We start from the raw sequence: 14932 nt of genomic DNA on the forward strand, positions 1-14932 counted from the left end.
CATTTTTAAAAAAGAATTTTAAATGTACTAGATTTGAATTTTTTGTATACAATTGTGACTTCCGAAATATTTTACTCTGTTATAAAATGTATTTGAATCGTTTTGTTTTCGTTTTGCATGACCAGATAGTTCTAAACTCTGTATCTTTGGTTTCAGTTATGACAGAGCGTACCGTAAATATATTAGGTTAGATTCTGTGCCTGCTGTATTTGTAAATTCCGAAGACAAATACGCCGGTGAGTGTCGTCAAGAAATCTGTAAACAGAACTCCGAACTGGTAAACGTTGACCGAAAACAGTTGCTCAAGCACGTTCGGAAAGTGCTGTTCGAGGAGATGAATTCCAGTGATAAAGAAAATGAACCCTCTAAATCGTTAAAAAAAGGCAACGGTTCTCCCAATTCTTCCTCCAGCGCCGAATCGGAAAGTTGTGCAGAATTATTGATGTGTTCCGCAGATCCTACGACCTGTATTGTACATTCCACAGATCTAAATAGGAACAGATGGTTCTTTTTTCACAGTAAGGAGCAGTTGGAAGCCTTGGAAATCAGCCTAAACAAGCGTGGCGTAAGAGAAAGTGAACTATTACATGTCATAATAAATGACAAGGACCGTCTGATGAACGTTATTACACAGACACCCGTAAGTGTTCTGAATCCTGATGTAGAAATCGACGAAGAGCAGAAGCCTCTGAAAAATGCAAAGAAGGGTAAGGACAGGTACGAAGATGCTAACTTGGGCTACGGTTCTGAGATGGCTCCCGAGGAGGTTTTGGAGAATGCCCTCGTTGATAACATCCTCGAGATGGAAGAGAAAATATATGCTGGTAATCTTGGTGGTCTGGCTGTTAAGAATAGGGATGAATGGCGCAACTGCCTCTTGTCAAAGCGTTACGAAGATCTGAATAGGAGTATTATGAGGAACGGAGAGAACGGCAAACTGATAAAGGTGAGGAAGGAGAAGGGGAAGAACAGCAGGTCGTGTTCTCCGGAATTACCCAAGAGTGAACTCAAAGATTACCAGGACCCTGGTAGATTTCTGGGCACCGTCTTAGATGTAGAAGTGAACGGGGTGGATGGAGAAGGTGATGATGTGATCTTAGTACAAGTTGAAAGGCTTCAAAAGGCAATTGGTGGCTTGGCACTTGCATTGGGACAGGTGGCGCAAGCTGTCGATCAGAAATACCTAAAGAAACCTTTAGGTAAGTGTTAAACGATAACTATATCTTACACGCGGACATGGTGAAGTCAAAATTTATAATCTCGACATTTTAAGTAGGGATTATACTAATCCCGAGTAATAGCACAGGCACACAAAAAAAATTCATAAACCAGAGGGTAGACCCCACTATTCTTAGGTTTCTGGGATTACTGAAGCCGAATATGACCATAAAAATTATTTCAATTGCCCGTTTTCCCGCTAGCACTCCCTGAAGGGGGTTAAATTTTAAATTTTCGTACAAAATTAAGATGTATGCGTATTTCTATGTTTTTTGGAACGCTGAAACCAAAAATGACTACAAAAAATGATATGCACTTACTTGTTTTCCCCCTTACACTCCTTTATAATCATTTAAGAGAACCAGCAGGATCCATATGAAAGTTGGCTCTCGGTAAATTACACTAACGTTTTCGAAAAAAAGAGGAGAACCAAAGTTTTCATGGGCTCAAAGCTCAAAATTCCAACGATCTAAGTCCTGTTAATTAGACAAATTTAAGAGTACCTCCAGCTTTTATGTTGTAAATGTCAATACTTCACCGATCAGAAATATCAGCTCTTAGATGTATTTATGATTTGGTTCTACTCTTAGCGCAACTCAGGGACAAAGGCGTGGAGGTGGCAGGTTTCTGTTCCCTTTGGGGTGTTTGATTAACATGAGTCCCCTTGCCTCTCACGGTTTGGGGTGCTTGATTAAAGTGAATCCCCTTGCCTCTCACGATTCGAGGTGCTTGATTAAAGTTAGTCCCCTTGCCTCTCACGATTCGGACTGCTTGATTAACGTGATCCCCTTGCCTCTCACAGTTTGTGGTGTATGATTAAATTGAGTCCCCTTGCCTCTCTCGATTCGTGGTGCTTGATTAATGTGAGTCCCCTTGCCTCTCACAATTTGAGGTGCTTGGTTAAAGTGAGTCCCCTTGCCTCTCACGGTTCAGGGTGCTTGATTAAAGTGAGTCCCCTTGCCTCTCACGATTCGGGGTGCTTGATTAACGTGAGTCCCCTTGCCTCTCATAATTTGGGGTGCTTGATTAAAGTGAGTCCCCTTGCCTCTCACGGTTCAGGGTGCTTGATTAAAGTGAGTCCTCTTGCCTCGCACGATTCGGGGTGCTTGATTAACGTGATCCACTTGCCTCTCACGGTTCGGGGTGCTTGATTAAAGTGAGTCCCCTTGCCTCTCATAATTCGGCATTTACCTCTTCCTATGATACCGAACTCTCTTGCTTTCAAACGATCTTCTAAGCCAGTTAAACTGTTATCCACCTTTACCGTGTGGATGTGAAAAGTAGATACGGAATCGATTATATTCCAAAGGCATAAAATTAGATTCATCTTTTAAACGTAAATAAGACTGGTCGGTGGAGAGCAAAAACATTAAAATCAAAGAGAAAGCAAAATGCAAAGGGAAAAGAAATTAAAATATCTTGTCTGGAATAAGGTGTCGAGTTCAAAATATCAAAAGGCACAATAAACACGGTTATGATTAGGACAGAAATCATAATTCGGTTTTAGCGTCCCAAAAAAAATAAACATCTTAATGTTGTACAAAAGTGCAAAAGTTTAAAATTCAACCCCCTTCAGGGGGTGGTAATGGGGTGCTAGCGGATAAGAGAGGGGTTAAATTCATTTTTTGTATTCATTTTTGGTTTCAGCGTCACAAAAAACAAATACGCATACATCTTAATTTTGTACGAAAATTTAAAATTTAACCCCCTTCAGGGGGTGCTAGCGGGAAAACGAGCAATTGAAATAATTTTTTATAGTCATATTCAGTTTCAGCAACCCCAAAAACCTAAGACTAGCGAGATCTACCCTCTGGTTCATGAAATTTCTTTTTTATTTGTGCTTGCATAATAAGTCGACATTACTAAAGGGTATCCCAAAATTCACACAAGAAGTAATTTTGATGGAAAACAGGTTTTTAATTAAAAATTGTAAATTTTTTATTGATTCTTAAAGTATACAGTTAGAGTTATGTATAGAATAGTCTCCACTGCTTTGATGGCACTTCAGCACTCTTTTGTCTAAATTGTCCATGAGCATTTTCCATAAAAGCGACTGAATTTCATTGATACAGTGCTCGATTTCCTCCTTCAGGGAGTGGGTGGTCGTGGACTTGTTGGTATAAATCTTAGACTTCAAAAAAACCCCAAAGAGAAACGCTCTACGATGTTAAATCGCATGGGCGGCCAATTTTGATCACCAAAACGGGAAATTACACAACCAGGAAATGACTAATGCCGTAGTTGAATGGTTTCTCAGGCACCTTCATGTTGAAGCCACATGTCGTCTACATCCATATCTTGCCATTTAGGCACAAAAAACTGGATTATTATGTTGCGATAGCGAGCAGCATTAACTGTTAATGAGAGAACATAGTAGGCGGTCGCGATGCCATCGCATCGCGGTCCGTTCTGGGCTGAGTTGATCGCAGTCTTTTCCAAAATCAGTCCCATTTGGCAATTATACACAATCCTGCTGGACCTCCTCTTTAAATAGTTGAGGTATTGTTTTAGTAGTTAAAAAAATGAGATATATGGAAGAGGTAGCTCGTCCCGATCGCGTCGTGGTCTCCTGAAATTCTTTGGAAAAGATCGGTGGAGAACGCGATGCGAGTGAGATAAGCTCGGGAACGTCTAGTGCGAATGCATACATTATAAAACCTGGGAAGGAACTGCACCACGCGCGATTGAGACTAACACGGACCGCGATGCGACGGGACCTCGACCGCCTAATGCGTTCTCTCCTTTATTGTCTGATCAGCCACATTTGAAGAATGGTCCGATTATACTTTGTTCATGTTGTGAATGCACATTTGTTTCTCAACAATTACTCCTGGATCTTCTGAACCTCAAAAAATGTGACAATTTTGTCGACTAACAAAATCATCAAGATGTAAATGAGCATATTCAACAAACTCTCTTTGCTGTGCGTGGTCAGTAGGCTTCCGTTCTTGAGTCAATTGAATTTTTTAGTAATGAAGACGCAAATATATTTCATGAGAATACACTGTAGAGAGCTTCACAAAATTAAAATTCTTGACCACAGTGCCGAATTGATGTTCCTGGACTCGGCAACACACTCACAAACTGCTTTGATGTTTTGTGTTAAACGACTTGTTGAAGGACAGAGTGTTTAAGATCACTGATTGATCCAGTCTCCCTAAATTTTTTAATTAATCTCTTCACAGTTGATGAAGTTAAATCACTATTCCGACCAGAGTAGCTGCCAGACCTTCGCCAGACCTTCATTATTTTTAGAATATTGCTCAACAATGAAAATGTGTTGTTCTTTCAAGTAGCGTTTCATTTTTGATAACCTTTAACTGTCATGCTTTTTTTTTCGTTGGCAACACTTTACCGCACAAATGGCGCAAAATTCAAATCTTGCGTGAATTTTGGGACATCCAATATATATAATGTACAGCTGAATAGTTGGGATTATGCTAATTTTGATATACAGGATGTTCCGAAATTCATGCAACAAAATTTGGTCATAGATTCTTAAGACAAATTTAGGGTATTTTTTCTTTTTGCCAACTGGCCCCCTGTTTCGTAGTTACAGCCCACTGAAATATGCCCCTAAGAAGTTTTTTATATCTTAAAATCATGTTGTACGAGAATCACTAAATTTGGTTCACAGGGGTGTTATCACATGTGGAATCTCATAGTGATATGCTTTTTGGTGATAAACCCCCTTAAGACACTTTTTTGTGGGCCCCCTTGTCTCTGGAACAAGAAAAAATTGGTTGCAAATTTGATTTTAAATAAAATTTTTAGTTAGCTAGAAAAATGGCTAATCAGGATATACATTCGATCACATTTTGACATTTTTCTCGAAAAAAGTTTCTAAATTTAATGGCTTTCTATTGAACTAATAATTTTTAAGAAATTTAAATATGCAACCAAATTTTTTTGGCTCCAAAGACAAGGGGGCCCACGAAAAATTGTCTTAAGAGGGTTCCCCGCTAAAAAACGTAGCACCATCATATTCCACATGTCATAAAACCTCTATGTACCAAATTTAGTGATCCTCGTACAACAGGGTTCTGAGATATAAAAAAAAGATTATTCTTAGGGGCGGACTTCAGGGGGCTGTAATTCCGAAAGAGGGGGCCACTTGGCAAAAATAAAAAATATGGGTACCCTAAATTTGTTTTAAGAATCTGTGACCAAATTTTGTTGCATGAATTTCGGGACACCCTGTACAATGCTGATAACATGCAGATCTTTATATGAAAAAACATTGAGATTGCACTAATCCTCACATAAAAAATAGGAACTACTTTAATCCAGACATTAAAAGTATAATTATAATAAATCTGTTCGTGTAAACATGTACAGATAAACCAAATTCATTTGGGAACTGAAGATAGGTTGTGCGGTGACATAATACTGGGATGATTGTACCTTTACTATGGACTATGTGGTGCCCGCATTTCCATCTCACTTTACTTCAGATGTAATCTCTTTTTGATTTGCACATTTTAGGGCTCAATTGCTTAACTGACATAAGAGAGTTAAGGTGACAGTCTGTAGTGGAACAATTTTTCTTTACATTTAGGTCATGCGGATGCAACAAAAAATGACAAAAAAAAGGACGTTCTGGATAAGTGGGAGCAGTCCCTCCTTGCTTCCACAAGTTTTAGCCAGGTATTCCTCCACTACGGCACATTGGACTCGTGTGTTATGTGGTCTCGGTCGGCTCTATTGGCCAGGTGCAGAATATGTAGAAGGCAGAAGGACTCTGAGAATATGCTGCTATGTGATAACTGCAATTTGGGACATCATCTCTACTGCTTAAAGCCAAAACTGACGGTGGGTTATTAAAATCACACGGTACATGCTTAATTAGTTCTATGAACATAAACGAAGATACTGATATAGAGTAATTTTTGTATTTATTTATCATTATTTTTTTTTGTCATTTCAGGTAGTACCCAAAGGCGACTGGTTCTGTGATAGATGTAAGAGGGAAAAAGAGAAGGAAGCCAAACTTCTGAGTCCCGAACCTATGCCACAGAAGAAGCGCAGGATATTTAGGGATGAAGATGTGGAAGAGGAGGAGGAGGACGGGGATGGCGGCGGTAGCGGTGAAGAGAATGAAATGGCGGAGGAGGAAAGTGAGGAGGAGATTGATGGAGGCGTGGATGAGGAGGAGCAAAATGGGTAAGACAATTTATATTCATTTTTTTGTTATGGTATGTTTCATGAATTTGGTTATCTAAATAGGATCCTTTATCACTTATTTTTAAATCTTTTTTCTCAAAGATTTTGACAAATCCGCCTTTTGTGTCACACTTAGGTTATAATTGATATGAATATGAATTCAAGTGTTACTATTTGCTGGGGTGTTGTCTGCTAAATCATAGGATTGGAGCACTCATATCCGACGTGATCTAGTTGCCAGGCCATCACCTAGCAGGGAGCAGTGGTTTTTGCTTTGTATACAACAAATATTTGATTCTCGAGGCTGGTTTAGTAACATGAAACTTACTTAGACACTAATAGGTAAACTGCGGGAAGTTTCATTAAAAAAAACACCATGTTTTTGCTATAAAGATATTGGACTTTTTGTAGTGCCGCCATTTAGTTGACCAGTTGTTTAACTATGTGAATATAAAAACAAGTTGTTCACTGATGCCCTTATTTTCTTGCAGGGATATCAAGGTTGAACTCTGTAAGATGTGTGGATCGGGTGGAGAACTGTTAACGTGCGAAAAGTGTTCCTTGAACTATCATATAGAATGCTGTGTGCCCCCTCTAAGGCGGGCTCCTAGAGGCTCATGGTTGTGTTATTCCTGTAAAGAAACTAAAGACAGATACAGAGAATCTGGTGAGTTTTTATTTATATATGCATGCAACATTTACTTGAAAATACAAATTATTTTTAGGTAGCCGTCTTTTTTTTTTTAATTTGTAGTCATATCTTTCAGCAGAAGACCATTTTTTGAACCACACATAGGGTTACAGTTATCATAGAGTACACCAGGTTAAACAAATGAAAATTAAATTGCCGAAGAAAAACTTAATCTATTTCTTTTCATTTTTAAGTCATTAATGAACAACTGTACGTCTCGATTCTTGTTCTTGTTTTATCGAAAACCAAAATAAGTGGACTTAAACTCACAAGGAGAAGGTAAGGTAGTCGGATTTTTGTAATTTTTTATATTTATGGTACTTGTAGTTTGGACCTTGAATAAGAATTTTCCGAAGTAGTTCGACGCAACGTTCATAAATTACCGAGATAATCGATTTTGAAGTTTTACCTGACAGCTAAATACACTGGATGTGATTGTGACACATTCTTCAACTGGGAGCGTGGCCTAATTGGTAGTGTTCGGGACTGACAGTCATGAGATCGCTGGTTCGAGTCCGTCGCGTGAGACGTTTCTTTATTTTCTTCAAAACGCATCATGGTTTTTTATTATTTTTTTCATCTCGAAAATTATGAACAAACGAAATATTATAATAAATACTTATGTATATGTAGGAATATTCTTCAAATATTTCATTAAAATGTACAATTGGTTGATAAACAATATTTATTATGAATTAACAATAGTTTTTTTAAAAAAAACAAACGAGGTCAGGTAGGTTTTTTATTTTATTTTTAGTATTTGACATTTTACGCAGTGTGATAGTTATCATAGAAACATTTTTAAGCATCTAGCATGTCCTGTAAATGTTATGTTTTTACAGACGCATTTTGTTTTCAAAATATCGACGTCGAAGCAAATTTCGTAAACATTTTGAAAGATTGTTCTTTCATCACACAGTTTCGATGCTTCTCTACCCTTTGTGGAATGTACCGAAACTTTTTATGCCCTAGCAGGTGTGTTCTGTAAGCGGTTTTTTTAAACACAGTGGACAACCCACATAACCTAGCTCAAAATGTTAATTAAACACTTGAAGAATATTCCTACATACAGTTCTCATAATATTTCGTTTGTTCATAATTTTCGAGATCAGAAAAAGAAAAAGAAGGGAAGCTAGATGCTTAAAAAATGTCTGCTTCCCATTTTTTTATGATAGATACCATAAGTATTTATTATAATATTTCGTTTGTTCATAATTTTCGAGATGAAAAAAATAATAAAAAACCATATGGTGTGTTTTGAAAAAAAAAAGTAATGTCACGCGACGGACTCGAACCTGCGATCTCATGACTATCAGTCCCTAACGCTACCAATTAGGCCACGCTCCCAGTTGAAGAATGTGTCACATCTAGTGGACTTAGCTGTCAGGAAAAACTTCAAAATCGATTATCTCGGTAATTTATGAATGTTGCGTCGAACTACTTCGGAAAATTCTTATTCAAGGTCCAAACTACACGTACCATAAATATCAAAAACTACAAAAATCCGACTACCTTACCTTCTACTTGTCAGACATTATTAAAATCTATCTGGATGGAGAAGCAATACATCTTTTTTTTCTTATTGTTGTACTAATTTCTTGCATTTTTTATTTACAGTTTGCTGAAATATTAAATTACCTTATCCCCTTTATTAACAATGCTTTGAAATGAAACTATTGAGTTGGGGAATAAAGTCAGTTTTTTTTTAATTTAAAATGTTTGATTTTTTACTACAATAACACAGCCCCACAAAAAAAAAGTGGAATATCCGAAAGACAAGACCCTGGTATCTATATGTTTTTGGGGTCACTGAATCCGAATCCGGTCCGTTTCACTCGATTAGCTCTGGTTGAAGGTCATTTGAAGGTCAAATGTAGAGAATCAATTACCAACAAAGTAACCATACATACGAGTATCTATACGTTTTTGGGATCGGTAAATCTGAATCCGATATCTGTTTCATCCGATCAAGTCTGCGTTAAGGTCAGCTCAAGGTCAAACGTAGAGATTCGATTGCCTTCAAAGTAAACTAACATCTATACATTTTTTGGGGTCGGTGAATCCAAATCCAGTGTCCATTTGATCCTATCAGGTCTACGTTAAGGTCAGTTCAAGGTCAAATGCAGAGAATCAATTGCACACAAAGTAAACCTACATTTTTATACGTTTTTGGGGTTGGTGAATCCAAATCCGGTGTCCATTTGAGCCGATCAGGTCTGCATCAAGGTCAATTCAAGGTCAAATGTAGGGAATCAATTGGTAACAAAGTAAACCAATGTATCCAAAAGTTTTTGGGGTCGCTGAATCCGAATTTGGGGTCCGTTTGACCTGGTTAACTCTGGTTGAAGGTCAGTACATGGTCAAATGTCAACTCAGAGCTAATCGGGTCAAACGGACACTGGATTCGGATTCAGTGAAAACATATAGATACCAGGGTCTTGTCTCCGGATATTCCACTCTTTTTTTTTGTGGGGCTGTGTTTCAATAGTGATGTATTTTTCATCGTTACTTATGACCTCCCAATGTTCAACAAATTTCTTGATGCCTCTTCTGTATAAATCCTCCGATTTTGACTCGAAAAACTCACCCAACCAATCTCTTAACTCATTGTCATTTGTAAAACAAACACCACGTAAGGAGTTTGACAAAGGGCGGAAGTGGTGAAAATCAAAAGGTATGGGATCCGGAGATAAGGCGGGTCGTGCATTGTCATGTTGCAATAGAATTTCGTTTCGCTGATCAGGTCTTTCTTGTTAAATAGCCGCCGTGGAGTCGCCAATAAGATTTACAACCTGGCAACACGGTACCGTTCTGTACTTTGACGTCATTGCAAACTTATCGTACGAAATGCATACAATATTTTGACAGTTTTAATAAATTTTAAGATGCAAGCGCACCAAGTAGCGAAAGCGGTAACCTGTGAGACAAGGTAATTTTAATTTAATTTTGATCTTGGCGTTCGTATTTACATTTGGTTTCAACGTTTAATACTCTTATATAAAATACAATAAAATGTCTTATACTATTAGCGATAACAACAAAGGACCTGCACGTAAAAAAAATGAATACCTTGTTCTGCTAGTGTCACTGCCTCCGCCAGAAGACGAGTGCATTCGCGATTTGTGAAATTTTCACCGACAAGTTTAAAGTTTAGAAAATTAAAAATGCTGTTTTGTGTTTTTAGTTATTTAACAGCATTTTAAACTTATTTGCACACTTTCATTCAGTGCGCACTTATATTTCCGTCTTTTATTATTTGATATCGAATCTAGCACTGAGAGCAAATAAGTAAATTTTTATTGAACTGCCAAAATTTCAATTGGAGTAATAACTGGATATTTTAATTTCAAAACATACTTTGTAAAAATAGATAATTTGGTATTTCAGCAAAACCTAAAAAGTAAACCTTATCACGTATCATCATTGCAATAAAAAAAATGCACTAAAAGAATCCAATGTGGTTTCCATAAGAGAAAAAGTCGCTGGTATTTTTCTGTCATAAATTAAATTGGTCGTAATTTTTCTTATGGTAACAAAGTCTCCTATGGTGTGGTTTGAAAAACAGGCCCTCTGTATAAATTAGTTACTCTTATATAAGTAAATACTTTAGAAATTGATAGGAATTAGTATTTTATTTATAATTCAAAATTGTAGAAAAAAATATTTGGGTGTATTGTAGATTAGTAAAAAAGTATGGGAGATGAAAACTACTTTTTTTAATTAGAAATTGTTTTTTTGGTTAAAATATTTCAGTAAATCTTTTTTTCATAATATTCGGTGATTATTTAAATTCAGGTGTATAATTTTTCTTGCAAAAATTGTAGAAGAAACAATTTTTGGAGCTCCAATCCAATTTTTTATTAAAACTATTTTGTAATAAATTGGTTTCATGGAGAGTAATTTAGACAACATGTTCAATTAGTAGTCAACCAAATATCACCAATATATTCTACGATGAAAATTAAGGAGAGTCAAATAAAGTTTTGTATGTTAAAAAAATTAAGGCATATCTCAAAAACTCTTTAAGCAATAATTGATTTGTAATTTGATATAGAGAGCACTAACACGGACCTCCAATATCAAATCAAATGCAAATCGCATTCTGTGGGTCCTCTTATAAGAAATAATTGTTATGCCACTATGTAAAGCTGATAAAATTACATATTTGTGTGTGTGTGTATTTGACTAATTTTTAAGAATAAAAGGTACACTTGTAGGGTCGTTGAAATGCGACATTTCAGAGAAAAATTGATTTCTAATTTAATTACATAATCATCTAATTGCTTAAATTCACTATATTTTAGTAACAAAAATACTTTTATAACATTTAAATTAAAACAAATTTAAAAAATTGTTCATATACAGGGTATACAATGTAACATCTTTATAATTCATTAGTAGGAACTAATTAGATTGCACTTACAGCCCACATATACAAGAGTAAGATATATGAAGTTGTTACAACATTAAATGGAAACATATCATATATACATACATAGAATTTTTTTAAACATATTTGAATTATTGAATTTAGCTGTTATCAGTTTGTTTGACTATAATATAATTTAAATTTAATAATGGCCATAGTGTCGTAATTACTAAAAAAAAATCTGATCTAGGAAAAACTGTTAACACAAAAACTGATGATTATTATATTTACAGTTTTGAAATCAGAAAACTTAACAGACTTAAAAAATGTAGGGTTTAATCACTTTTTCTACAATACATTTTTGAGGCCATCAAAGAATTATATAAGTAACTTTTGTGGTAAATCTTTTTCGTAAAGTCAAAAATTACAAATTTATCATGGCGATGATTTTCGGTAAGAGACTGTTCAGTAAAAACACTTACTGAACACAAATTAATTCATAATATATTCCAAGTTATTCCGCCATTTCAAAGTGTTCCGTATACACCATAGTAAAAATATTTCTTAATATTGTGCCTAGGTATGTTTTGTTGAGTATCCATCATCCATGTAATCCGCTAGTATACTGGAATAATCCATTATATTCCAAGTTGTTCTATGTTTTCCGTCATATTCTGGGTTATTTCAATGTATTCCCGCTGTATTCAGATCAAAATGTACACACTGCTTCCGGCCAGTGGATCACCCCTCAAATATAAGTCCCTAAATAATGAATGATGTTGGTATGTTAGTATTCTCCATGTCAAATTAAAATAAAACTCTTAATGTGTCCCCTAGACAGTGCTGAAAATAGTTTAATTTATTAAACTTCAACACTGTCTCAAAATAAAATTTTCAACATTTTATTTGAATTAATCCCCTTAATTTTAATCATGGAATAAATTTGTGGTGTTTAGTAACTGAATACCTTGTATATTTTTAATGAATTTGAAGACTAGTAGTATACTGCAATGTTCTATACAGGGTGAATCTCAAATGTGCGTGTATGTTTTAAACAGTGGCACAGTTTACTGTGTAAAACATGTAATTAATAGTATTTGTTTGTGTGTTGTGCGTGTAAATAAACTCTTAAGGAGATTCGATACCGAAAAGAAAATGGTAAGAAAGTTTTCAAAGCAACTGAAATCTGTTAATAAATATGCAAACTGCCTCGTGTAAAAAAATCAGATCAATTGCACAACTTATTTTTTTTTGAAAAGTGATATTAAAAATTATGCTCTTATACACAGGCTCTTATGGGAGTTGGGAAAAAACTTTAATCAAACGTAAATATTGCTCTTAAAAATGGTTAGGATCGGGAAAATAAAAGTGTAATTAAATAATTAAATATTACTAAACATTTTGAAACAATAAAAATATGCACTTAGTAAATGGATAACGTTTTGACAAAGTTGAGCAAACGTGATCCAATGAAAGAAAATATGGCAACGTTGTATTTAACGCTTCCACTGACGCGCTATATTTGAATAGCTTGATTATAGACTATAAAATTATTCCAGTCCAAAACATATGTAGTAATAATTAATATTAAATACATTTTTCGTGATCTAATGCAATATACCTAATAACAATTTGAAACAAAAATTAAAAGGATCTTTGCAAAACGAACAGTATAGATGTTTTGTCATTACTTTCCTTTGTATCTTGGATGTTCAGTCATGTTTACGATATACACGCTAAGCACAGTTGACCACCACGCCTTACTAATGTGCAATGTTGCCAGATTTCACCCATAGTTTTACAAGCTCTTAATGAATAAATAAAAAGTTAATTGCCATGCATTAAACACGAAAAATATATGCGAGCTAATATTTGTTGTATAAATTTCATTTGCATATATTATATTTAGTTCTCTTAAATTGTTTTATGTAAGGTTGGTACTACAACGAAATGCCCGTGTATTAAGCATAGGCTTCCCTCCCGCACTGCCTGCCCCGCAAGAGATCTATCGAACCTCTTTAAAATTTACCATTTTATATGAAATGGAGATAGAAGTTAAATAAACAAGCATTTTTCTAAATGGTATATCAAAGAAATTTGTTAACATTTATAACTTCTTCCTTCCCTTGCTATTTCCATCTAGCAATGATTTTTCGGCAGTACTGTCTGGGATTAGTTACATCTAGCTTATGAACCTAATATTGAGCATTACGAATTCCGGTAAATAAGTCAGTGTTTCAAAAATTGTCTCCTACTATTAGGAAGTTTTTATTTTTTTTAAATATTTGTGCAAAATCGAAACACACTTCAAGTTCATTATCAATTTATTTTTTATTTGAATTTGTTGTAGATAGATTTTATATGTTTACTATGTGAACCAGTGATGTGCTGACTTTTGTGTTTGTGTGGGGGTCAGTTTCTCGTAAATTAATCATTTCTAATCATTCTTAACATATTCTGTATATGGTTAGGACTATTCAGATGAAAATTATGTGTAGGTACTTCTTATTAATAAATATATACGAAACATTCTAATTATCAGTATTCCTTCCAAATAGTTCAAGTGCTCATCGTTAATGTTGCAAAATGTTCTAAAATTATTTTTTTTAATTAGCTTCAAGTACAAACGAGAATAAATGGACATAAATGCAAGGACTTGTAAATTTATATTTACATTGTTATAAAATTAAGAAATTCAAAGTATACTTTTTAACATTTCTGTGATAATGCTGAGTAATCTCCAATTTTCTAAAAAAAGATTTTAAGGATTTCAATATTTATAAAAGCAATATTTAAAAAAGTAGTCATTAAAGTGGATGCATGCCACTCAAGTGATGCAAAATTTAAAAAAATTCAGGAAAAGTTTGCACTCAGTGGCTTTTTCTTGAATGCACGTTGAGAATGTTCTCGTCTTCACAACACTAATCATTAAGAAGCGTCACTGTTCAACCATGGAGGATCCAATGCTTACCTTTGTATCTTAAATTATTGGGCATAACATGTCTTCTATTCCAATATTCCAAGTTCCAATATCTTGCTACATATGCATAAAAATCATACATTAACCTATCAAGGTCAAGGTATGTGCTATTGTCGACAGATCTAAGAAAGTGTGACAATTATAATGCGGTAATAAAATAAATAAAATGTAATAATTGCTAATGATAAATGCGTTATTTGTGAGATCTAAGGGCCTTGATTTCCAACAGCTTCGAAATTTAAATCTTGTGTCAGTTTTTATTTTGACCTATCGGGTAGCTTAGCTTGTACAATCAGACACCACGTCTTTATATAATTTCTAGATGGTGGGATCTATAAAGCGTTATTATTATTTTTTGTATATTCTAGAAACCCACAGGCAGAAGTTGATAATCTGAGGGTAACTTTTTTTATAATGGTTCGGTCAAAGTGTCTTTTTCGTTTTCAATAAGTTAAAACACTTAAAACTGCATATAAAGATTTACTTAATACTGTTGTTTAATTGTACCAGA

At 34.9% G+C, this 14932-nt stretch overlaps 1 protein-coding gene across 2 annotated transcripts in view; it reads left to right on the forward strand.

Moving 5' to 3' along the window:
- Positions 1-14932, forward strand: part of LOC108916100 (bromodomain adjacent to zinc finger domain protein 1A) — a 32384-nt gene that overhangs the window by 8545 nt on the left and 8907 nt on the right. For both annotated transcript variants that reach the window (XM_018722299.1, XM_018722300.1), the window contains exons 6-9: positions 157-1199; positions 5777-6030; positions 6146-6381; positions 6873-7048. In XM_018722299.1, the coding sequence (XP_018577815.1) occupies positions 157-1199; positions 5777-6030; positions 6146-6381; positions 6873-7048 (1709 nt within the window). The remainder of the gene's footprint in view (positions 1-156; positions 1200-5776; positions 6031-6145; positions 6382-6872; positions 7049-14932) is intronic.

This window comes from Anoplophora glabripennis, unplaced genomic scaffold, assembly GCF_000390285.2.
Source record: "Anoplophora glabripennis isolate ALB-LARVAE unplaced genomic scaffold, Agla_2.0 scaffold1559, whole genome shotgun sequence".
Classification (NCBI taxonomy): Eukaryota; Metazoa; Arthropoda; class Insecta; order Coleoptera; family Cerambycidae; genus Anoplophora; species Anoplophora glabripennis.